General features: G+C 42.2%; 1 protein-coding gene across 1 annotated transcript in view; it reads right to left on the bottom strand.

Moving 5' to 3' along the window:
* Positions 1-22633, bottom strand: part of LOC149441702 (transient receptor potential cation channel subfamily V member 5-like) — a 59624-nt gene extending 36991 nt beyond the window's left edge. The window contains exons 1-5 of the mRNA XM_089657023.1: positions 22566-22633; positions 15875-15972; positions 13962-14084; positions 9156-9293; positions 131-229 (exon numbers count right to left, since the gene is read on the bottom strand). Of these exons, the coding sequence (XP_089513149.1) occupies positions 131-229; positions 9156-9293; positions 13962-14084; positions 15875-15972; positions 22566-22633 (526 nt within the window). The remainder of the gene's footprint in view (positions 1-130; positions 230-9155; positions 9294-13961; positions 14085-15874; positions 15973-22565) is intronic.
* Positions 22634-26357: the final 3724 nt, after the last annotated feature.

Raw genomic sequence — 26357 nt, forward strand, 5'->3', positions numbered from 1 at the left:
CATGCCTTAAATGGAACTGTTTTAGGAAACTGTTAAATCGATGGTACTGGTTCTGCTTTAAGGACCCAAGAACAGAAAGATGTATTGGTAATTACAGAATAAAATAATTTGTACAGCAGAGTAACCTCACCATGGGAATCTTTGGCCTCTGCATCGGCTCCATGTTGCAGTAAGACTCGGACCAGATCTGTATTCCCCACACAGGCAGCAAAGGAAAGAACGTGTTCTCCTGTCATATAATAATAAAGAACTCTTTACTTTTCACACTTTATAATATTGCTGGGTTTGTTAGGGTAGAGGCAGGGGCGGACTGACAACTCATGGGGCCCCGGGCAATAGGGGATCATGGGGCCCCTGTGTCCTTGCCCAAACTCAAAAAAGCCTATGAAAAAGGTACCAGGGGCATCTCATGGGGCCCCCTACTGACCCCGGGCCCTTGGGCAGTGCCCCGAGTTTCCAAATGGTCAGTCCACCCCTGGGTAGAGGTAAACCCAAACACAAACATCTCATATAGGTTTTACTAAATTAATGGAAATTCTGAAATATTTTTGATATTTCAAATTTTTTAATACAAATGTTAATTGTGCTGATTTCATGAAAATAATAATTGCTCCTGCCATGAAGGTCCTTGTTCGGGTCCTTCATGCCATAGGGTGATAGCACTGTGCTCCAGTTTTCTAATTTTCTTCCTGCATTGTCCCTATTAGTCTCCACTGAAAGTCTGTGTGGCAGTTTCGACACACATTACACAGGTATGATCCACTGTTGGCACCACTAGGAAACCTGCCCTGAGAAATGTCATGCGGCCATCACTGAGATGCATGAAGTGGCTGGAAAGAAGAAGCAGCACTTGAGATGTTACAAAGGATAAATTGAGGTGAAATCAGTATTTTAATAAAAGTGTTGTAGCAAAATAAGTTATTAAAACAGGGTTTACATCTAACTTAACTTTTTTTAATGAATACACAACTATATTGGTCCAACCCTGTACTTTAGTGACACCAAGTCTCTCCCTTGCTGTTCAACTGTGAAATGTCAGCGCTTTGGTGGGCAGCACAGAATCTGGTAGTTGACAGTTAAATGACAGGAGTATGGCTTAGTGTTAGGAAGTGCTTGGCTAAACCTTGAGTTGTTCCAGTTCCATTTATAGGCTAAATGTTGACTTGTCTGCAGGCTCTGTGTATAGGCCAAACTTTGACTTGTACATGCCCCATGTATAGGCCAAATGTTGACTTGTACATGCCCCATGTATAGGCCAAATGTTGACTTTTACATGCCCCATGTAGAGGATGAACCTAGACTTGTGTAGGCTCCATGTATAGGCTAAACTTTGACTTGTGTAGGCCCCATGTGTAGGCTAAACTTTGACTTGTGCAAGCTTTATGTATAGGGTAAACCTTGACTTCTGCAAGCTTCATGTATAGGGTAAACCTTGACTTCTGCAAGCTTCATGTATAGGGTAAACCTTGACTTTTGCAAGCTTCATGTATAGGGTAAACCTTGACTTGTGCATGCTCCATGTGTAGGATAAACCGTGACTTGTGCAAGCCCCATGTATAGGCTAAACTTTGACTTGTTCAAGCTTCATATATAGGGTAATCCTTGACTTGTGCATGCTCCATGTATAGGCTAAACTTTGACTTGTGCATGCTCCATGTATAGGCTAAACTTTGACTTGTGCATGCTCCATGTATAGGCTAAACCTTGACTTGTGCAAGCTCCATGTATAGGCTAAACCTTGACTTGTGCATTCTCCATGTATAGGCTAAACCTTGACTTGTGCATGCTCCATGTATAGGCTAAACCTTGACTTGTGCATGCTCCATGTATAGGATAAACCTTGACTTGTGCAACCCATGTAGAGTCTAAACGTTGACTTGTACAGACCCCACATGTATTGATAAACCTTGACTTATTATCATGGTTAGGTGTCATGCTCTGTGACCAGTAACTATAGCAGTAGAAAGGCTCCCAAATGATCAGCAGGAAAAGAAAGCAAGCAGGTCACCCTGGCGAATGACGTGTGCTCACCCAAGGTGTGGTGTCTAAGCACTAACCAGTATTCACCAGAGCTTCTGATGATGGAGATGGGTTTTGCTGCCTGTTATCACCGGGTTGTGGTCCTTAGGATTGCCCTAACAAGAGGGGAGAAAGCTGGAGTCCAGTAGCAGATATAGCAGGTTGCCATTAAGTAGAAGCATAGTCAGTAAACAAGGCAAAGGTCAATAACAAGTTAAGTTGTTGCAGCTTGGTTTGGGTTGGTAATCAGTGATAGTGGAGATAAGTGCTGCTGCAGGTGCACAAAGGAGCAAGATACCATCTGGAGAGGGTACAATAATCTGGCAAACAGGAAGTGCAGAGACATGACTTAAATCAGGAAGTTCATGGGAGGAGCAAAGAGTTCAAGGTTCACCAGAAACAGAAGACAAGGCCAAAGGATCACACAGGGAGCTGTCCAGCATCTCAGGTGGATCAGCAAGGAGAGCCACTGCCAGAGGAAGCAAAGGTTGTTGGTTCAGGTCCTGGTCCTGACACTTATGCAGGTTCCATGTATAGGCTAAGCCTTAATTTGTGTGCAGGCAACAGTATAGGCTACACCTTGACTTGTGCAGGTCCCACATAATGCCTGGGCCTAGTATCGGATGGAACTACACATGAATTTAAAACTAGCATAGGTAACGGTAAGGTGCTTGTACTAGTTTACTTTAGTTACCTTAAAATATTTTAGGTTTGATCAGGTTCGATTTATGAGGTCTGACAATTTAATTCATGGAATGGACTGTGTAAAGAAAGAAAAAATGTTTGTATATCTATACACTAGCGGCTGTTGTCACCTTCAAAGTAGTCCCCTTGTGAAGATTTTCTAGACGACTGTGCTACTACCAGAAACATTCCTGGAATTTGTTTTCCAGTATCTATGTCGTGGCATGTTGGATGTTCGAAATGTCATCAAATCTGTGTCTTCTTAAGGCCCCTTGGAAACAGCCAAAAGTTGCAGGGTGCTAAGTCAGGGGAATACATAGGTTGGTCAAGTTGTGGAATGATTCTTTTGCCAGGAACTTACAAACACTTAACTCACCATGTGCAGGAGCATTGTCGTGGTGGAGAATCCACTTGTCAGGCCAGAATTCTGTTTTTTTCCTCAAAATATATTCCTGTAACCTTTTTAGAATTTCCAAGTGATAATATTGGTTGACCATTGTACCATGTTCTATGAACTTGTAGTGAACTATCCCCTTGTGATCTAAAAAACACACCAGCATGGTTTTGTACTGAGAATGAAACGTGTGATTTCTTCAGGTGAGGTGAATTCTTTGTTTTCGACTGGATGTTCTGGCATTTTATTTCTGGATCATACTGGAAACACCTGGTTTTATCACAGGAAATAACCCTACCAAACACCTCTGCATTCTTCAAGATCAGATGAACTTTGAAGACAACGTTCTTTCTTATCTTCTGTCAAGATTCGAGGCACCATCTTTGCAGATATCTTTCTCATTCCCAAATCCTCTGTTAGAATCTGCCGCACTGTTTCCCTGTTCATGTTCAATTCTTCTGCCATCATTCACGCACTCATTCGATCTGAGCATACAAGGGTTTGCACTCTGTCCACAATTGCATCCGCCCTTTGCGTTTTTGGCTTCCAACTTCTTGAGTCAACGTGGACTTCTTCCCACCCCTCTTTATACAACCTATGCCATTCAAAAACACTTGATTTCTTCATAGAATGTTCAATATTAGCCTGTTATAACAGCTAAAGTCTCTCTTGCACTTTTACCAATTTTTACTCAAAATGTGATGTTAATCCGCTGTTCCAGTTTCCTGTCATACAAACACAACGCACACACGTGTTATTTTTTCTACTACTCTGTAAAGACTGAGTCAACTGGTCTGCGACCCAGGCGAGTGCGTGTCAGAACAGGCTCAAGTGCAAATGGCTGTGTGACTATCATAGTGCTATGCTGTGGGTGTTCCCGGAATTAAATTGCCACATCTTTTAACCACTTCCCGTCTGGCCCATGTATATAAACGGCCAGGCGGGAGCAGTGCAGGAGCGGGTGGCCGTTTATAAACGGCCTCCCCGCCCCCTTCTTGCGCGCGCTCCCTGAGAGTGTGCAGCACCGCGATCCTGTGCCCACTGTGTCCTCCGGACACAGTGGAACACCGATCATTTTACGGGACCTCTGTGCGAGGTCCCGATCATGTGATCACTGATTGGCCAGTCAGTGATCACATGAAGAGTAGTAAGCAAGATGTCACTTCTGACATTGCTTACTACGTGTGAAATCTGTGAATAATCACAGAGGTCACATGTTACAACGCTATTCACAACAGCCTTGTACCATGTGACAAGCTGTGACCAATCACAGCTCACACAGTATTTCTCAATGGCTGCAAGAATGCAGCCAGAGAGAAGGAGAAATGATTGCTTTTACAGCCTTTATGGGTGTAAAAGCAATCAGTGTACAGAAAAAAAAATCTTCATAACCCCCCAAAAGTAGCACAGTGTCACCATGGTGACACTGTACTGCTAGGGCGACAATATGTAAAAAAAAACAAATAATAATATAAAAAAAAATTAAATTTAGAAAAATTATAATTTTTGGTTATAAACTTGGGTTATTTTTTTTTTTACTAAAAAGATAACTGAATAAATTTTGGCCAAGCTTTATGAAGAAAGATTATTTATTTGCAAAATTGTATAAGAAAAAAACTTTTTTTTTTTTTTAAATTCTTGGACTTTTTCATTTATGTAGCAAAAAAGTAAAAATCCCAGCGGTGAATAAATACCACCAAAATAAAGTTTTATCTGTCTCAAATAAAAAATGCTAAAAAATTCATATGGGTACAGTGTTGCATGACCGCGCAATTGTCATTCAAACTGTGATAGCGCTGAAAGCTGAAAATTGGCCTGGGCAGGAAGGGGGTGAAAGTGTCCGGACTTGAGGGGGTTAAAGAGTATGTAAACCCTAAAAATAAACTTCAATTTTATCCTCTTATTTAGTCTATCTATTGAAAGTGTTTTGCTATTGTTTCGTAAGTGCAAAAATACCCCCAAAAAACAACACAGTTGGTCCTGCCAGAAATCTTGTGAGCGGATATATTTTAGGGTGACAACGCTGCTCCTCCATAGATACAGTTCGTTGGCAATGTTATCACCCTAAAACAGGAAGTTTGTTACTGGCAGGATTACCAGGTGAACATTTTAAGGAAAAAAAGCCTGAAAGAAGAAAAATAATTCAACCATCGCATCTAAGGAATGGTAAGCTGCAATGTATTACATTTTTGTTGTTGGGTTTAGATACAGAAACAATTTTCTCCCCATATATACCATTACATTTACAACACAGAAACATGTAAAAAGGACAGGGAGCGGTACCAACTCCAATTTTAATTTTTATCTGTTTTTAATTTTTATCTGTTTTAATTAACTTCTTATGTTTTACACTAATGCAGCCACTATAGCTAAAGATTTCAGTGCAGTAGAAGCGAGTTTATTTGGAAAATAACCCCATACAATGAAATCTGCCCACATTGTTCATTTTTCAGGTTTTTTTCTAGATGGTGGCTACACTTTCTGATGGCTGAGCAGCTTTTATAGCCTATTTTGTTTTCTAAATTTCCAAAATTATTGATACCAGGGCTTTTTTTCTTAGAGAATAGGTGCAGGTACTCCCCCTTCCCCTGAGCAGGGGCGGACTGACTATTCAGGCACTCGGGCACTGTCCGAGGACGTGGGGTCAGTAGGGGGCCCCATTAGATGCCACTGGTATCTTTCATAGGCTTTTTTTGGGTGTGGTTTGAGTGTGGGCAAGGACACAGGGGCCCCATGACCTCTTATTGCCCGAGGACCCCATGAGTTGTCAGTCCGCCCCTGCCCCTGAGTCACCCTCCGTCCCCAATCCTCTGAGCACCATCCCTTGTCTCTTCCCCATATCCACCCCCTAGTACTGCCTCTTTTTAGAGAATACAAAGCTATTTTGTGGTTTTAAATCATTTGTATGGAATTGGTTAATGATAACAGCAGGGGTGGACTGACAACTCATGGGGCCCCCGGGCAATAGGGGATCATGGGGCCCCTGTGTCCTTGCCCAAACTAAAAAAAGCCTATGAAAAAGGTACCAGGGGCATCTCATGGGGCCCCAGGGGCGGACTGACCATTTGGAAACTCAGGCACTGCTTGGGGTCAGTAGGGGGCCCCATGAGATGCCCCTTGTACCTTTTTCATAGGCTTTTTTGAGTTTGGGCAAGGACACAGGGGCCCCATGATCCCCTATTGCCCGGGGGCCCCATGAGTTGTCAGTCCGCCCCTGTGTTTCCCCCTACTGACCTCAGGCCCTTGGGCAGTGCCCGAGTTTCCAAATGGTCAGGATAACAGACTTCCCCTGCAGCAACAGATCCCCTCAGCAACAATGGATCCTTCCCAGCAATAATACAGCCTCCTCCCAGGAACAAAATTCACCCCCAGGAACAATAGACCCCTGCTGGCAACAACTGATTCCCCAGCAGCCTGCATCAATAGACCCTCCCCCTAACCAGTAGACCCCCCCCCAACAACATAAGATCCCCAGAGCAACAATAGATAACCCAAGCAACAATAGACCCCCCCAGCTACAATAGATCCTAAGTAGCCAGCATCAATAGACCCTCCAGCACACCCTGACCCCCTTTTCACAGTACATACATTCTGTGCTAGAGGTGCTGGAACTGCGTTCCCCTGCATTTCCACTGATTAATACATCATAGAATGTCGCATGCTTCAACAATATGCAGAACCAGAATGGAATCTTAAATATTCTGTGACTCCGCCAAATCAGCAATCGCTATACTGCTGACTCATATCTCTCTCTCTGTAAAATATTTTTGTCTTATTTTTATCATACAAAATATGCCGACTCATTACCAGTTCAAAAGCCTCAGATATAGGCCAATGCATTGCTTTATTCAGCAAGTTGCTAACGAGATTGAGTTACACGTAGAGTCAAAATTCATTTTTCATCTGGATGGAGAAGGGTCACAAACTCTGTCAGGTTTTTTTTTTTTTTGTTAAAGGTGAAATCCAAGTATGATATTTTTACAGTTACATTCATCCAGCTTGGAAAATGTAATCATGTATGGTATATTCCCTGGCCAGTTCCAGCCTTCTAGAAGCTGGAAATCACTGTAGTAGGCACCCCTACTCCAATTATCTCCACTGGATTCTGGGTCTTGTACCAAACGACTGCCTGGAGAACACAGGAGATCGCATGAGTGTCATTCAGAGAATGCTTTGCATCTTAATAATTGCAAAGCATTTATTGACCTCCACCTTACCCAATCAGAGAATTTTTGCATTCATTGGCAAAAAAAGCATTTTGTGAATGGTGCCAGTGCTGAGCAAGCAACCTCATGTCCCGTGTTCACAATGCAGCAGGGCATGGAACCTATTGGAGATCACTGGAGTAGTGGCGACTGCTACAGAGATTTCAAGCTTCCAGGGGATCAGCCAGGTATGGTATATACATAGCTATGTAGTTCCATGAAGGTCCAACGTAGCTATGCCTATACAGTATATGAAGGTCCTACATAAAAAATATCCATACCTGGAATTCTTTAGATCCAAGGGTAGTCAGTCAATGAAAGAAACTAATGGATATCTGGAGAGTCCAAAATCTTTAACTGTTCTACTAATGATAGCAAGAAAAGCAAAGGACATGTTTTGGAGGTCACAAAATTCCTCTTTTTGGGGGAAATGTAGAACAGCACAATATTATATGGACCTGAAAGTGCTCCTATGCAGATTGGTTGCCAGGCATGGGATAGTAGGCAAGACAATCAGTAGCCATGTTCAAACCAAAATGGAAAAGGGGCCTTGATCTACATTGGAGCACCTCTGAGTTCATATAATATTCTGCTGTTCTACAAAACCCTGATGAAGGGACATTTTGTGACCCTAAAACACATTGGCTGTCCTTTGCTTTTCTTGTCATCAACCAGTTAAAGATGCTGGACTTATAATTTCCATTTGCCACTTTTATTGACACTTGGATTGCTCAATTCAGTTGAACCCCCTCTCTTATGGGGTCCCTGCTTTGGGGTGAACTGCTAAGACCAAGCCCCCAGGCTCGAGTAATGACGTTGTCCACCTTTTAAAAACCAGTTAAAAATTTTGGGTCCAGTGCCAAATAAATAGTACTACTGTGCGTTGTTATCTGTAATTTGTCCTCTTTCAAATGAAAAAAAATTATGATTCTGCTACAAAACAGTGCAAAGTTATTTACAAATTAAATTAGGTTTTCTTTTTCAATTTTGTGCTTTTTTAAAATATATTTTTAATATGTACAAATATTTATGAACAAAACACAGGCAAAAAAGTTTAAATATTAATAGTTAATAAAATAGAAACAAAAAATCAGCAGGAAAATAATAGTTGAAGAGAGAAGGAGACTAAGGAGTTAATTAAGGCTCATTAGCGTAAACTAAGGGTTAATAAGGGGTTAAACAGAGGAATATTTTATTTAAAAAAAAAAAACTTTTTTCTACTTGTCAGGTAGCTTTTAATGACATCATTTGCAGATCTAAATTCATCCCTTTGGATTGCAGATGAATGTACAAAACAGGGGCGGACTGACCATTTGGAAACTCGGGCACTGCCCGAGGGCCCCGGGTCAGTAGTGGGCCCCATGAGATGCCCCTGGTACCTTTTTCATAGGCTTTTTTGAGTTTGGGCAAGGACACAGGGGCCCCATGATCCCCTATTGCCCGGGGGCCCCATGAGTTGTCAGTCCGCCCCTGGTACAGAAAGATACAAATGTAACAGTACGTTTTTGGGTATCTTTGTATAATTGCAGTCTGAAGATAGGTTGTTTAACACTGATTCATACTACTTTTTTGACAGCTAAAGCTGCCGACTTTTTCCTTTCAGTATACTGTAATGCTGGCTATTGGAGGGGGGTTTCCAGAAACAGGGCAGAGAGACTGGGTGTGCTACACATGCCCTGTGTACAATGGGCAAGTTTTGTTGAGCATGTGTAGCACGCCCAAAGTCTGCAACTTGTTAATTGTCATATTTAATAGATCAAAAGGGAGCAATTAAAAGGAGTTCATTGTTAGGACTTACATGTATATAAAATATCAATTTGGAGCAGAAAACAGGAAAGCAAGCACTTACTTACCATAGTAGAAGGAGTTGGGTTTGAGCTGGAAGTACGTTCCAACTGCCCGGTGCAAGGACACGTTGGCACCATTCCGTATCAACTCTTGTGCAACTGCCACATTCTGACGCATTACAGCGATGTGCAGTGCTGTCTGACCTGCCAAGGTACAAGAAAGGGGAAAGCTGTCAAAAAAAAGGACTGATAACATATTCATCAGATCTGTCAGTGAAAGTTTGGTGGACTACCTTGCAGGATAATTAATTAAAATCGTCAGCCAACACTTTTTTCCCTAATTTTGGAGAACCGGGGAAGGCTTAAAACTTAGCTTCATTGTGCTATCTGTGTTCCCCATTAGAGAAATTTTCCTTCATGTCCTGTCCCAGAAATATGTTAGGTACAGAGGCATAACTGCAGATCGTGGGGCCCCATAGCAAACGGTTGATGGGACACCCCAGTGACCTCCCCACAGTCTTTGATCTTAACATTAAGGATGCCTAAATCAAGGAACATGTAGACTGGAAACCTTCCCTGGGCTTTGGCTGTATGGCCAGAAGGTCTTTAGCAAGGGTCTACATGAATTCAATACAGGTGAGGGTGCCCCAGTGCAGTGGTTCCAGGCCAGGTCTGTCGGAGGCTGACTACCCATATGATTCAGACAGAAGACCCGTCACCACTGCCACTCCTTCTTCCCACCATTGATAGTTTCCTGCCTAAGTTCTTCTTCTTCTTGTTCCCCCAGGTATAGGGCACTGGAATGAAGGATCAGTCTGCTTCTTTTTGGAATTGTTCTTTACTTGTACACAAGGCATTGTAGTCCATTACTTCATGGTCCAATCAGACATGTACAGTTGGGTACAGTTCCCACTCCCAGGTTTTCTCTTTTACAGCACTTTACATTCCTGGCTAACCCCATTAAGGTGAAAGAGTCACAGCATTCCCTTGAGGTGGGAAAGCCCCTATACAGTAGTCTACTTAAAATAAAGTTTTATCTGTCTCAAACAAATGCTAAAAAATTCATATGGGAAAAGTGTTGCATGACCGCGCAATTGTCATTCAAAGTGTGACAGCACTGAAAGCTGAAAATTGGCCTGGACAGGAAGGGGGTAAAAGTGTCCGGACATGAAGTGGTTAATCACCACTGAGTTTTTTATTTTTTGCTAAATAAAACAAAAAACACCTGAAACTTTTGAAATAAAAAACGCACTTTTCTTCGTTTCTGTTATAAAATTTTGCAAATAAATAACATTTCATAAATTTAGGTCAAAATGTATTCTGCTCAGGGGCGGACTGACAAGTCATGGGGCCCCCGGGCAATAGGGGATCATGGGGCCCCTGTGTCCTTGCCCAAACTCCAGAAAGCCTATGAAAAAGGTACCAGGGGCATCTCATGGGGCCCCCTACTGACGCCGGGCCCTCGGGCAGTGCCCGAGTTTCCAAATGGTCAGTCCGCCCCTGATTCTGCTACATTTCTTTGGTGAAAATAATGATAATAATAATAATAATAATTTAATTTGTATTTTTTTTCAAATGTTTCTATTTTTTTTTTAATTATTAAATGTTTTCTTTTTTTTACTATTTTATTTTTCAGCCCACTGTGACCAAAGCAATACAATTTTCTCATAGTAACATTGAACTGCTCTGGGCAAGTGATCAGGATTTTTTTTTAACACATGATGATTGCTAATACCAATGTATTTCATTGATATTTGCAATCATTGTTACTGAATGAAACTGATTCATTCAGTCTTTTGTTGTGATTAGCTGTGATTGGGCAAAGCTGATCACATGATACGGATGGGCTTTGATTGGCCCTGCCTGTATCATGTGACTGCCTTGACCAGTCACAGCTAACAACATAATTGTATACAATGGATGGCAGGACGGGAAGCCATCCATTATATACAATCGACATGTGATCTGCTGTGATTGATGACACTGGTAACGTGTAGTGATATGTCATTGGCTGTGTCCCGTGGACAGATCCAGTGACAGATTGTGCGCTGCGCAGCCCCGCAGCCATTTGAGCAGCTCATTCAGGCACAATGGCGAGTGTCACACCCGGCCATCAATCTGCTATAGGCTGGGTGGGAAGGTGTTAAGGATGCTGGTCCTGGAACTCCCAATTGGGCCTAAAAGCAGTCACTGTGGTCACATGATTAGGCAGACCTTCTTGCCCCCCTGGGCATAATATCCTGCCCCCCTGGGCAATAACTTCACTTTTGTTGAAAAAAAAAAAATCTATTCTAGGTGATCAATAAACAGTACATTGAAGGAATTTCAACAAACTTTGTAGCAGATTCCTAATTTTTACTGTTCTGAATAAAAGCTGTTTTTTCCACTATGTTCTTGTAAGACTGATTTTGAATGGGAGGGTCTTGTTCTGTATGACCACTTGGTGCACGCTCAGTGAGGAAAGTTGCAGGGTCTGCATCTCTTTAGAAGTATTTAACCTCTAGGGGGTATCACCAAAACTGAAATTCCTATTGCAGGGGGTCTAAAATTTGAAGACTTCTGGGAAAATCAGTGAGCCAATCACACAAGCAGGAAATGACATTCATGGAGGTGGTTGTATTGGATTTTATTGAATTTTAAAGCATTGCAGATTGAAAAGGAAAGGAAATTTTTAATAGCATTCAACTACAATATAGCTTATGTAGCAATTGTATACGCTATGCATATATGGTGTGTGTGTGTATATATATACTGCTCAAAACATTAAAGGGACACTTTGAAAACACATCAGATCTCAATGGGAAATATAATGCTGTATCTCTATACTGACATGGACGGGGTAATGTGTGAGGAATGTAAGGACGGCCCATCGTTTGATGGAAATGAAAATGATCGACCTACAGAGGACTGAATTCAAAGACACCCCGAAAATCAAAGTGAAAAAATGATGCAGCAGGCGAGTCCATTTGGCTGAAATGTCATTGCAGCAACTCAGAATGGTCCTCAGTAGTTTGTGTGGCCCCCATGTGCTTGTATGCATGCCTGACAACGTCGGGGGGGGGGGCTCGTAATGAGACGACGGATGGTGTCCTGGGGGATTTCCTCTCAGATCTGGACCAGGGCCTCACAGAGCTCCTGGACAGTCTGAGGTGTAACCTGGCAGCGTCGGATGGACCGAAAAATGACATCCCAGAGGGGTTCTATTGGATTTAGTTCAGGGGAGCGTGGGGGCCATTCAATGGTATCAATTCCTTCATCCTCCAGGAACTGCCTGCATACTCTCCCCACATGAGGCCAGGCATTGTCATGCACCAGGAGGAACCCAGGACCCACTGCACCAGTGTAGGGTCTGACAATGGGTCCAAGGATTTCATCCCGATACCTAATGGCAGTCAGGGTGCCATTGTCTAGCCTGTAGAGGTCTGTGCGTCCCTCCATGGATATGCCTCCCCAGACCATCACTGACCCACCACCAAAACGGTCATGCTGAACCATGTTACAGGCAGCAGAACGTTCTCCACGCCTTCTCCAGACCCTTTCACATCTGTCACATGTGCTCAGGGTGAACCTGTTCTCATCTGTGAAAAGCACAGGGAGCCAGTGGTGGACCTGCCAATTCTGGTGTTCAATGGCAAATGCCAATCGAGCTCTATGGTGCCGGGCAGTGAGCACAGGGCCCACTAGAGGACGTCGGGCCCTCAGGCCACCCTCATGAAATCTGTTTCTGATTGTTTGGTCAGAGACATTCACACCAGTGGCCTGCTGGAGGTCATTTTGTAGGGCTCTGGCAGTGCTCATCCTGTTCCTCCTTGCACAAAGGAGCAGATACCGGTCCTGCTGATGGGTTAAGGACCTTCTACGGCCCTGTCCAGCTCTCCTAGAGTAACTGCCTGTCTCCTGGAATCTCCTCCATGCTCTTGAGACTGTGCTGGGAGACACAGCAAACCTTCTGGCAATGGCACGTATTGATGTGCCATTCTGGAGGAGTTGGACTGCCTGTGCAACCTCTGTAGAGTCCACGTATCGCCTCATGCTACCAGTAGTAACACTGACCCTAGCAAATGCAAAACTAGGCATAAAAGACGAGTAGGGAAAAAAATGTCACTGACCTCCACCTGTAAAACAATTCCTGTTTTGGGGGTCGTCTCATTGTTGCCCATCTAGTGCACCTGTTGTTATTTTCATTGACCCAATAGTAGCTGAAACTGATTAACAACCCCCTCTGCTACTTACCTGACCAGATCAATATCCAAGGAGTTTCAATGACTTGATGCTATACTCTGATTAAAAAGTGTCTCTTTAATGTTTTTAAAAGTATAATATAATACACTTTTTTTTTTAATTTGCTATTTTTTTATGTTTTTTTACAAAAGTGGAGTGATCCTTTAACCATTATGCTTTTTGCAGCAGTAGTTAAGGAGTAAAGTTACCACTACTTTTTAAATAGAAGACTAAATAATAACAATGTGCAATTTTGAATTGATTGTAAAAAAAAATGTAAAAAATCTGTACAGTACAGCTTTTGTTTGTTCTAACCATAATAAAGAAAGAATTCTATGTAAAACCATGATAGGGTCATTATTTAAAATCTTGTATAGTCCCTTGCATAATAAACACACACCTCATGTTTTTAACATCAGACTGTGGATAAGAGGCAACAATGATGATGGTGATCCATCATCCCCAGCAGGCATGTTCCAGGATCACCAAACTACAGGCAAAAAGGCAGCATAGTCAACCTGTGCAGTACAGCAATGTCGGGATAAAAAAAAGACAGCTACAGTTCCAGTAGGGAATGCTTCAAGTGTTCAGTTCAAGGTTTTAATTTTTAAATTCTGACTTAAATGTACCTGTAACGGTTCCTTTAATTACCTTTGTAGAGGTCGGAAGTCATGGGCTGGTTGACGAGTCCTGGCGTGTGTTCCAGCAGAATCTTCACAGACTCCAGGTTATTGTGGAGTGCGGCGAGATGTAGCGCAGTCTCTCCAAGGGCACCTAAAAGAAAGTCCATCATTGTGAGGCAGTGAGGGAAACATACTGTATCAAGTCTGGAGGAGACAGAACCTGGAAAAGCTATGTATGGCAACCAATCTTTAATTTTCAATACATGAGGTCCTATTCCCATATCATGTAGAGGGAACAAGCGTTCATACTCAAAATTTTTGTTGAGCGATTATCATGTGATTTTTCGTGTCAGGCATAGGGCAGCCCATTCACTTCAAGGGGCTAATCTATGTGCTTTGGTCGCCCTGTTCCTTTTTGGGTGGCAAGGCTAGTGCAATATTTATAGGCGCATTTTGCTGCATTTGCCACACATTGTCATATATTTGAAATACTACAACTTTGGCCATATTCAATATATTTAAAAAAAAAAAAAAAAAAAAAAATATATATATATATATACATAGATAGATAGATATATAAATACTGTATGTTGAAATGCGTTTTTATTACTAAATATATGAAAAATATTTAAAAAAATAAGTTTAAAATATATAAAAATATATTTATATTAAAATATACAAATATACAATATAAAATATAAAAATATATACATATAAAAATATATGTATATATTTTTAAATATTTCTAAATATATGTTTATATATATATATATATATATATATATATATATATATATATATATATATACTGCATTTTGAAATGTGATTTTTTAATTTATTACAAAATATATGAACAATATTTTAAAAGAATATATATTTTTTTTTAAATATATTCTTCAGATTGTTTTTAACATATAAAAAAGTCATTTTAACATATATTTTTACATATATTTGTAACTGCATTCCAAAATTGTAGATTGAATGTATCTTCAAAGACATACAATCAATATAAAATGTATTTTTAAAAATATGTTTCATATATTTAGTAATAAAAATGCATTCAACATACAGTATATATATATTTATTGAAATATGTTTTTAAATATATTGAATATGGCCAAAATTGTAGTATTTCAAATATTTGTCAATATATTTGGGAAGAATAATATTTTTATAATATATTTTAAAATATATTTTTCTTCCATGTGGGTAAGTTGTACACTGCAGATCGCATTTCAGAGAATGGGTAAGTGTAAACTCAGCCTTTGAAATCCGTTTTCACTGATGTGATCACACACATACTGTACTCCTAGATTGTAAGCTCCCAGGATCTCTAGTTCCCTGGTCTCCTCCTCCCATGCCCGCCTCCAGGACTTCTCCAGGGTGTCACCCATCCTCTGGAACTCCCTGCCCCAACCCATCAGATTATCACCTACTCTACTCTACCTTTAGGCGCACCCTGAAAACCCATCTCTTCAGGGAAGCCTACCCCACCCCCTGCTAACTTGCCGACCTCCTCCACTCGTCCTACCACTCCATCCCCCACAGCTATCTCCTCCTGTGCCACCATCCCCTCCCTCCTAGATTGTAAGCTCCAAGGAGCAGGGCCCTCGATCCCCTCATGTTTTGCATTGTATTGGTATTGTTCTGTCACATGTTCTGTCCCCCTTTGTAATGTACAGCGCTGAGCGAACTATTGGCGCTTTATAAATACTGTATAATAATAATAATCAGGACCCTCCTATCCCTCTTGTATTGATCTGTATTGTTGCTGTATTGTCTTCCGTTATATTGTAAAGTGCAAACTGTTGGCGTTATATAAATCCTGTATAATAATAATAATAATATAATAATACACCTAGCTGTGAATTATTGCTCTTAGTAGATTGCTATGGGTGCAACTTTTGTGGTCTTACTAAATAACCAGAGTGAAGTACTTACCTCGTATTAGTGGGTCGGTGGTCTCCAAAGCCAGCAGTTTCTTTAGAGCCCGTGTCTGATTCTTCTGCGCATATTTAAGGAGGGGCAGCTCCTGAATCCTACAAGAACAGAGAGTGTTATATGTATGCACAGGATACCTATGATCGCTAAAGGGTCATTAGTATAGCAAAGTGCTGCGTAAATTGACGGCGCTATATAAGTACCTGAAATAATAATAATAGTAAAAAGTATAGAAAGGAAATGTCCGCAGTAGCAGTCAACTTTCTTATTGGGTTATAATATTTTAAACATTTTAGTCTCTCAATGTTTGTTTACCCCCGAGGAACCACACGGGACGTTTTTACAGCGGCTGTTTTTGGCTTTTGACATTTTTTTTCTACAGCCAGCAAACCCCCCAGCATGTCATCCTATGTGTCCATCCCCGGCATGTCATCCTATGTGTCCATCCCCGGCATGTTATCCTATGTGTCCATCCCCGGCATGTTCTCCTATGTGTCCATCCCCGGCATGTTCTCCTATGTGTCCATCCCCGGCATGTTATCCTATGTGTCCATCCCCGGCATGTTATCCTATGTGTCCATCCCCGGCATGTTATCCTATGTGTCCATCCCCGGCATGTTATCCTATGTGTCCATCCCCGGCATGTTATCCTATGTGTCCATCCCCGGCATGTTATCCTATATGCCCATCCCCAGCATGTTATCCTATGTGTCCATCCCCGGCATGTTATCCTATGTGCCCATCCCCGGCGTGTTATCCTATGTGTCCATCCCCGGCATGTTATCCTATGTGCCCATCCCCGGCGTGTTATCCTACGTGTCCATCCCCGGCGTGTTATCCTATGTGTCCATCCCCGGCAATGTTATCCTACGTGTCCATCCCCGGCGTGTTATCCTATGTGTCCATCCCCGGCGTGTTATCCTACGTGTCCATCCCCGGCGTGTTATCCTATGTGTCCATCCCCAGCATGTTATCCTATGTGTCCATCCCCGGCGTGTTATCCTACGTGTCCATCCCCAGCATGTTATCCTATGTGCCCATCCCCGGCATGTTATCCTACGTGTCCATCCCCGGCGTGTTATCCTATGTGTCCATCCCCGGCGTGTTATCCTATGTGTCCATCCCCGGCGTGTTATCCTACGTGTCCATCCCCGGCGTGTTATCCTACGTGTCCATCCCCAGCATGTTCTCCTATGTGTCCATCCCCGGCATGTTATCCTATGTGTCCATACACACATAGACTGGAATCAACGTTTTTTGGCAGGGACGTTCTTTAGCTGGAAAAAAACCCCAGGACTAGTGGGTTTCTAGAGGAGTTTTTTAGCTGTAAAAATGCTCTAATGCTGAAAAACATGGCAAAACACGGTAAACCGCGGTAAAAAAGCTAAATAACGTGAATGCCAAAAAATGCTGCAAAACGCAGCTAAACGCTAATGCAAAAACGCTGAAAAACTCAGGTTTTTAACGCAACTTTACACAGGTAACGTGTCCATCCCCGGCGTGTTATCCTACGTGTCCATCCCCAGCATGTTATCCTATGTGTCCATCCCCGGCATGTTATCCTATGTGTCCATCCCCGGCGTGTTATCCTACGTGTCCATCCCCGGCGTGTTATCCTATGTGTCCATCCCCGGCATGTTATCCTATGTGTCCATCCCCGGCGTGTTATTCTACGTGTCCATCCCCGGCGTGTTATCCTACGTGTCCATCCCCAGCATGTTATCCTACGTGTCCATCCCCGGCATGTTATCCTACGTGTCCATCCCCGGCATGTTATCATATGTGTCCATCCCCGGCATGTCATCCTACGTGTCCATCCCCGGCATGTCATCCTATGTGTCCATCCCCGGCATGTTATCCTATGTGTCCATCCCCGGCATGTTCTCCTATGTGTCCATCCCCGGCATGTTATCCTATGTGTCCATCCCCGGCATGTTATCCTATATGCCCATCCCCAGCATGTTATCCTATGTGTCCATCCCCGGCATGTTATCCTATGTGTCCATACACACATAGACTGGAATCAACGTTTTTTGGCAGGGACGTTCTTTAGCTGGAAAAAAACCCCAGGACTAGTGGGTTTCTAGAGGAGTTTTTTAGCTGTAAAAACGCTCTAATGCTGAAAAACATGGCAAAACGCGGTAAACCGCGGTAAAAAAGCTAAATAACATGAATGCTAAAAAATGCTGCAAAACGCAGCTAAACGCTAATGCAAAAACGCTGAAAAACTCAGGTTTTTAACGCAACTTTACACAGCTAACGTTACCAGCGTTATTAAAAAGCCCCGTGTGCATGAAGCCTTAGGGCTCTTGTACACTGCAGCTGCTAAACTGACGCTCAGGAGCGGTTGAGCATTTTTTTCAGCAGCCCCTGAACTCTCCCTAATGTTTTTCTGTGTCCATGTACACATCTTCATTTACAGGCAGTTGAGTTTACAGCTGTTTTTTTGAACGCACCAAAATTGCGTTCAGGAGTAGATTTTACTGGCGTTTCAAATGGCAAACGCTTGTAAACGCAGTTAACCGTGTTTATACGCGTTTGCGTTTATAAGCGTTTTTTAACTGTTCCATATCCAGATGCTGTCCGGAGCCTTTTTTCATCATCAGAAATACATGCAAAGCGTTTTTCCTGTATTCAAATGGACCCGGTACACCAGCGCAGTCAGTTCCAGGTTTCGCGTGAAGGAAAAAATGGTAGAACGTGCTGTTTTTTTCAGCAGCCCCTGAACTCTCCCTAATGTTCTCCTATGTGTCCATGTACACATCGTCCTTTACAGGCAGTTGAGTTTACAGACATTTTTGAACGCACTAAACTTGTGTTCAGGAGTAGATTTTACCGGCATTTCAAACACTTGTAAATGCGTGTAAATGCGGTTAACCGTGTTTATACGCATTTGCGTTTAGAAGCGTTTTAACTGTTCCATGTCCAGATGCTGTCCAGAGCCTTTTTTCATCATCAGAAAGGCATGCAAAGCGTTTTCCATGTATTCAAATGGACCCGGTACACCAGCGCAGTCAGTTCCAGGTTTCGCGTGAAGGAAAAAATGGCAGAACGCGATGCATTATGCTCATGATGGGATCCATTGTGAATACAACCAGAAAAGACAGGTCATCTCAACACATACTGCTCTCTCTGCTTCTGCTCTCTCTATTTCTCTAAAAATGTCTGAAATTGTTCATTTGTTACTGTTTCTCAGTTCATTCTGGACATTTTGGAAGGTCTCCTGAGGTTATCTTTTAAAAACGCTTCTAAACGCAAATAAACACGGTATGCAAACGCGGCTAAACTGATGTTTTTTTAACCTACGTTTTCCAGCAGTCAGTTTCCATCGTTCAGAAGAGTTTTCCAAATGTCCCGTGTGCAGAATTCTCGGGTCTTGGTGAAACCCAGCTAAACATTTTTTTTATTTAATTGGAACTTATGATACATTGTCATGATCTGTAAGTTGTAGGAAGTTTTAGGGCTCATGTACACGAGCAGCTGCTAAACTCCAGTTTAGGAGCTTTTGGCATTTTTTTGCCAAACCTCCTAAACTCAACTCCATAAAAGCCTAGGTGTCCATGTACACAGGCTTTTAGAAGGGTGCTGCCATGTTTGTGAGGTTTACCTCCCTCTCCTGAACGCAGAAGAATCGTGTTCAGGATAGGAACGTTATGACCGCCATCCATGGGAAAAGGCAAAACGCGGCAAAATCGCAGTACCCCGATTGCCGCTATTTGTGATTTCCCACGGCCTGCGGTCAGGGTCGTGTACATGTAGCCTAACACCACGGTCACATCGGGTGCAACTTGGCATGCAATTTGCATGCCATATGACCAGTGGCGTATTTAGGTTTTGTACTGCCCTAGGCAACACGGAAATTGGATGCCCCACCCCTCTCCGGCAAAGACAGCCTGACACCGACCAACACTAGACCCCCCCCCACCCATGGAGAGAGCCAGACACTGACCAACACCAGACCCCCCCCTCCAACTTGGTTGGAGCCACACCGATCTCTAAAGTAGTGCATACATCATTTTGGTGCGATTTGCATAGACACCTGTGTCAGATGTCTTGCAAACCGCCCTCGAAATCGGTGTGTCCCCCAACTTTGAAATTGTGCAACTGCATGCACTACTTTTGGTGCGATTACAAAGTCGGGGGACATGCCGATTTGAGGTGCGATTTGCATAAACATCTGACACATATGTCTATGCAAATCGCACCTCAAATCGGCATGTCCCCCGACTTTGAAATTGTGCGACTTCACTGTAAGTCACACGATTTCAAAGTCTGGCTTGAGGTGTTAAACAGAAAACTAAAGAATGTGGTCCATCTAGACAGTATTGGACACCCCAGGCAGATCTGTTAAACAGTCCTCCCGGATATGTACAACAAAATATTTTCAGTACGCGTTTAGAAATGAGTATATGTAACATAAAAAGAAATGCAAACAGTAAAAAATGTGGTATATCCTAACATTAGTGGTCAGTATAGAATTGACCACTTACATTGGTGGTCATTGTAAAGTTGCCTCCTAGCATTGGTGGCCAGTGGAAAATTGCCTCTTAGCATTGGTGGCCAGTGGAAAATTGCCTCCTAGCATTGGTGGCCAGTGGAAAATTGCCTCCTACCATTGGTGGCCAGTGGAAAATTGCCTCCTAGCATTGGTGGCCAGTGGAAAATTGCCTCCTAGCATTGGTGGCCAGTGGAAAATTGTCCTGTTGCTTTAGTGGTCACTGTAGATGTAACCCCTTATATTGGTGGTCATTGTAAAACTGCCCCCTAGCATTGGTGTTCAGTGGGAAATTACCTCCCTTACCTTAGTGTCTAGAAATAAAAGCTACTGTGGGAGGGTACCAGATCTAGGGTTGCCACCTCATCCCTTTAAAACTGAACACATAGTCATTACACAGGTTCTGGGGCTGATTACGGTGCTAATTAAACTCACCTAGTGCCTTATCCTCATTAAATTTGCCCCGGAACCTGTGTAATTAATATGTGTTCGGTTTTAAAGGGATGAGGTGGCAACCCTAACCAGATCCAATTTGAGCTGCCTGCACAGTATCCTAGTTTGACCCTCCCCTGCCCCTCTCCATCAGTGCTGGGGTCACATTAGCTCAGTGATGGAGAAAAACTGAGGGAGAGGAGAAACATCGGAATACTAGTCAGTACCAGTGTGCAAACGTGTATTTGCTTTGGAAGAATAAATCACCTCTAATGGTGGGTGTTCTACATGTGTGGATGTTGCTGCGTTATATAAAGCTGTTAGAATAGTTTTTCACATTTTAGAATTGTGTGCCATTATTTTAAAGGGTGCATCGGGACTGTCCATAATTTTAAAGGGTGCCTCAAGACTGTCCATTATCTTAAAGGGTGCCTCAAGACTGTCCATTATCTTAAAGGGTGCCTCAAGACTGTCCATTATCTTAAAGGGTGCCTTGGGACTGTTCATAATTTTAAAGGGTGCCTCAAGACTGTCCATTATCTTAAAGGATGCCTCAAGACTGTCCATTATATTAAAGGGTGCCTCAAGACTATCCATTATCTTAAAATTATGGACAGTCCCGATGCACCCTTTAAGATAATGGATAGTCTTGAGGCACCCTTTAAAATTATGGACAGTCTCGATGCACCCTTTAAAGGGTGCCTCAAGACTATTCATTATCTTAAAGGGTGCCTCGGGACTAGCCATAATTTTAAAGGGTGCCTTGACTGAAAGAAGGTTGAGAAACACTGCACTACAATGTTCTGGTGGTCTAAGGTCCTGTTATCATCAAGACCAGTGCATAGCCCTGCATTGGAGATGAGGATGCAAAAGGACAGTCCACTGGGAAGTGGCATGTGCCGAGAAAGTGGAGTAATAAGTGCTTTGAGGTAGTGTAGATGTAAGCCCTTACACTGGTGGTCAGTGGAAAATTGTCCCTAGGGAAGACCTTTCAGATTGGACACTGATGAAGTGAACATTAGGCTTGGAACTGTTAGGACAGTGGCAATAAAGGTTTATTTTTCCAAAAATTGACCCTTAACTTTGGTGGCCAGTGTAGCTGGGAAATCAATTTGTCATGGATCATTGTTCAAGGAACTCCTAGCAATCTCAGGAGGAACTGGCTTTTGCCTGACTTAGCAGAGATTGAACTAGTTTTTAAATGTTTTTTTGGGGGGGAAGGGCAGAATAAAATGTTGTTTCAAGCATCCAATAGCCCAGGTATGCACCTGATGGTCAGAATGACAGACGAGGAACTTGTATTTCTAGAGTAAAGGGGAAGCAATATAGCCTAGACATTTTTCTAATGACAAAGTGGAAGGAATCTTATGTTACAGTAAAGAGGAATTCCAGGCTCCCACTACACTTATAACACCGATACTAACTACCTTGTGGAAGAAAGATGCATATAACAATCTATTCTAAGGCAGCTTCAATCCAGTCATGCAATCTCTCCATGTCAGCCAGTGCCAGCAACAGGGGAGAGGAGAAAGCTCTCCAACAATGGCTGGAATGCCTGAGTAGTGACATCACCCAATGGTCATCCATTGTCAGTACTCACCCTCTCCTCTGAAGCACTGGGAAGCCAATCACGTGACCAGACCAGGGTGACCTGAGAATAAGTAAGTATACACATTTTTCTTTCACAGTGTACTCAGTATGAAAAGGGGTGAGAATAGTTTTAAGAAAAGCCTGGAATTCCACTTTAATTGAATAAATAAATACCTTTTTCGCTGCCGTAAATTGATCCCACATGGGCTTTCCTCTTGCCTCTCTTCCCAACATAAGACCATCTTGACTCTCAAGACCCAAAATCCTTTTTAATCTTTGAACAGTTCAATCCCATAGATGCATTGACACTGTGCTCCATCCAACGAAGAGAACAAAGAGTCCACCTTGGAGACGATGGGCACCTTACACACCTCCCCTCTCACCCTGTAGGCTGCGGGAAGAGGTTCCACTAAGAAATGTACAGTAGACTAATTCCTGGAGACTTTTTGAATCAATGTCTGTCCTCTTGGCTTCTGGGCTTTTCTTTGGATTCCTTTTAATGAATGTAGAGAGCCACCTGTTGGGTTAGAACATTGAGCCAGTTGCTGAAGGACTAGGAAAATAAGACAATGTAACCAAAATGCTTTCTACTTAATGTAGCCACCAATTAACAAAGCAAAAATGGCAGCCAATCTAGACAGCATAAAGGGAAAGGTAGACATGGACAGGGCAATACATAAAGTAATACAAAAGGAATCACCAGGACACGATCAAACCTGTCTTTTCCAGCTACTGAGGTTAAAAACTGAGGTTTTAGATGCTTACATTTGCAAATACATGTGATAACTACACTAGCGCATCAAGGAACCTTTGATAAAGGTGGTCCCTAAAGCTGGCCACACCAGTAGAATATGGAAAGTTTGTTAGATTTTCTAATGGTTAGTGGGTTCGATTCGATGGTGGGGTCAAATCAACTGTAGTGACAAGAATATTTTGATGGAATTTTTTTCTTAAACTAAGGTTTTCCTCAGGGAAAAATCTTATGTATTGTAACGAAACCTGTTAATACGTCAAGGATTCCATTCAAATACTGTTGCAAGTTTGGATGAAGTTTAAAAGACTTTTCAACAAAACTAGCTGATTCGATAACAAAAAAAAATGTACTGATGAACATTTCTGTAGGAGTGTTTGAACAGAAATCTAATCATGTCTGCCCAGCTTTACTCTATTTGACCTCCCAACTATGGGTAACATATATAGCAATGTACAAGCAGAGAGCAGGCTCACCTAGAGAGGCAGCCCTTTCCATCTTAATGTAGAAATAAAGCCAACATTTTTAAGTTTTTGGATAGACTAGAGAGGAAGTAAAACCTATGTCTGGTTTTTATTGCTGTCTGTGTCCTCGTTAGCGCAATTCACACTCTATATTTTCCCTGGTGACCAATAGCACCAAATGATAGAAAATCCAAAATTTTAAGTTGTCACCAGAACAGGAATAGAGGACAAATCTTACAATTGGGAAGATAGTTGTGCTAACCGTGGTGGCAACAGAGATTTTGCTCGCTTTGGGAGGATTTCTTCTTATGGCTATAGGACAGGAAACCAAGGGAAGTCTCAATGGGACAAAATAGTAAAGCGAGGTACAGGGGTTAGGAACCTGATTGTGTTTTTTGTTCAACCCACCGGTTGAGGGAAAAAAGTGACCCTTCTATGGCCAGCTTAAGCAACATTTAGCAATTGACTAAAAATATTGAAAAAGTGATCTATCAATTAAAATGGTAAACAATCAATTAAAAGCAGTCATTTAATCAATCTGAATTTTGCTTAGTTCTCTGTCACACTTTTGGATATTTGTTTTATTGGAAGTGATCAATGAAATCCCGCCACAGTGGGTGATTGTCAAAATCGATCCAAAGCTCAGGTGCACACGGGCGCCTGCTTTTATTTGTCCTGGTTCAGAAAAAATGAGGAAGGGTTGTAACAGCGCAAACACTATTATTCTGTATTTTTTTATTCTGTATTCTTATTACTCCCATCAACTTTTTTCACATAGCTTCTTCGATTTTCAACTGTTCAAAAATCTTTTATTAATGTCATTTTTCATTTCATTCATTTTTTTCATTTTTTTCTTTCTTTTTTTTCATTTTTTTCATAATTTTTTTAATTTCATCATTTTTCTTTCTTTTTTCTTATTTATTACATCCTCTCTTTTTTTCCATTTGGTTTCCTTGACCCCCCCCCATTTAACATCCATGACTTTACACTATTCACCTTACAGCAATGGTCAATCACTGGTTAATTGGTTAATTGATCAATTAGACTCACGTTCCCTATATATTCACCCCTGTTCATCCACCTCCCCCTGCTTGAAAAAGGAGCGCAGTTCCGCCTTCCACGGCCAGCGCATGCTCCGAAACGTGTCGCAGTGCACCCTGGGATCTGACGTCATCACGGCCACGCCGCCGCTGCATTGCAGCGTGCTTTCCATCCGGCTCTGAGGGAGGACGTGCACGCCGGCCGGCCTCACCGCTGTTCCCCTCCAGCCACCACGCTGTTCCAGCCGAGAGCTGACCTCCCCACATCGCAGTAAGATGGCGGCTCTTCACCCGGGTTACCACCCCACCGTTAACTATTGTTAACCACGGTTTTTAAGCTTCTGATTACTTCACACATGTGAGTGTTTCTACATTTAGACTTGAATAAAAAGACTTATTGCACTTAGAGGCGCTTCTCTCCTTTTCTCTTTTATTTGTCCTTGTGACCATTATAACCATTTTCACCGAGACAAAGAGTGAGGGGAAATCTAAAATGTTAGAGGTGTCACCAGAGCAAGAGGTGATGGTCAATCTTCCAATGGAGACACCTGTTCTGTGACAGTTGTCTGAGTGCCGATTCACATATAAGTGGATTGGAGGCGGTTTGAGCTGCTTCCAATCTGCATGACGTGAAATAACATTGCTTCCTATGGTGCCTGTTCACATATGTCCAGTGCACTGGCAGTGCGGATTCAGTGAGGATTGAAAAAGAGTCCTGTCCGATTTTTAAGCAGTGTGGTCCGGTTCAGGTGCGGATTACAGGCTATTGACTTCTATGGGAACTGTTTCTAAACTGCACATGTGTGAACAGGTTAAACTCCTGACCTGAACCTGTCCTGAACCTGATGTAAACCTGACCTGAACGGCTGAACAACTACTGTATCAATTATCTGTGAAACCTGAGCTTCGATCCACACCGCACATGTGAATCGGTTCTTAAGCTGGCCATACTCGTGTAGGTTTTCGGACAAGAATATTTGTAAGAAAAGTCATATGAAAATTCTTTGCACATTCCATGAATGGATGAATGTCATTAGAAAATTGTCTTTTGCTTTTAACATTTGATTTTAAAATGAATGCAATTTTTAAACGATCGCCACATACCCTGGCTGAAAATTTGTTTGATCAAGAAAAGTTTTCCTTCCTGCCCCTTCGAATTTTCCCGCTGTCACAAATGAACATTGATTTGACCCCACTAATGATTAGAAAATCAAACAAATATTCTTGAACTGAAAATTCTTGGATGCAAATCGGCCAGCTTTAGTTGGGGGGGCCCCATTTGAGTTTTGCTATGGGGTCCCATGATTTCCCATGATTTGTATATCCACTGTATCCAAAACTAAAAAAACTAAAAGTTCATTCGGTTTCTAGCATGCAATTAAAACTGTAGCAAGTCACAACATGACATTATATCATCACCTGACACCATAAACTTGCCTAAGCATGTCAATAGTTTGTGGGTTGGCTCTGGGCTGCCCTTTCCCCCAGTCAATGCTCACCCCTTCTTGTGATTTCGGTAAACTCAAGTACATTAAACATCTACTCAAAGGTACTTCCTTACGTTACTTGTTAATAATCAGCAGATCGTTGATTGATTTTGGATATGCATTTCATTAAACTGCAAAAGGATTTTTTCTTTTTTTTAGTTATTATTCCATGAACTGGAATTAAATCGGAAATACTCTGACAAGCAATCAGATACCTTATGACA

Source organism: Staurois parvus, unplaced genomic scaffold, assembly GCF_062004578.1.
Source record: "Staurois parvus isolate SC_StPar_1 unplaced genomic scaffold, SC_StPar_1.0 ptg000957l, whole genome shotgun sequence".
NCBI lineage: Eukaryota > Metazoa > Chordata > Amphibia > Anura > Ranidae > Staurois > Staurois parvus.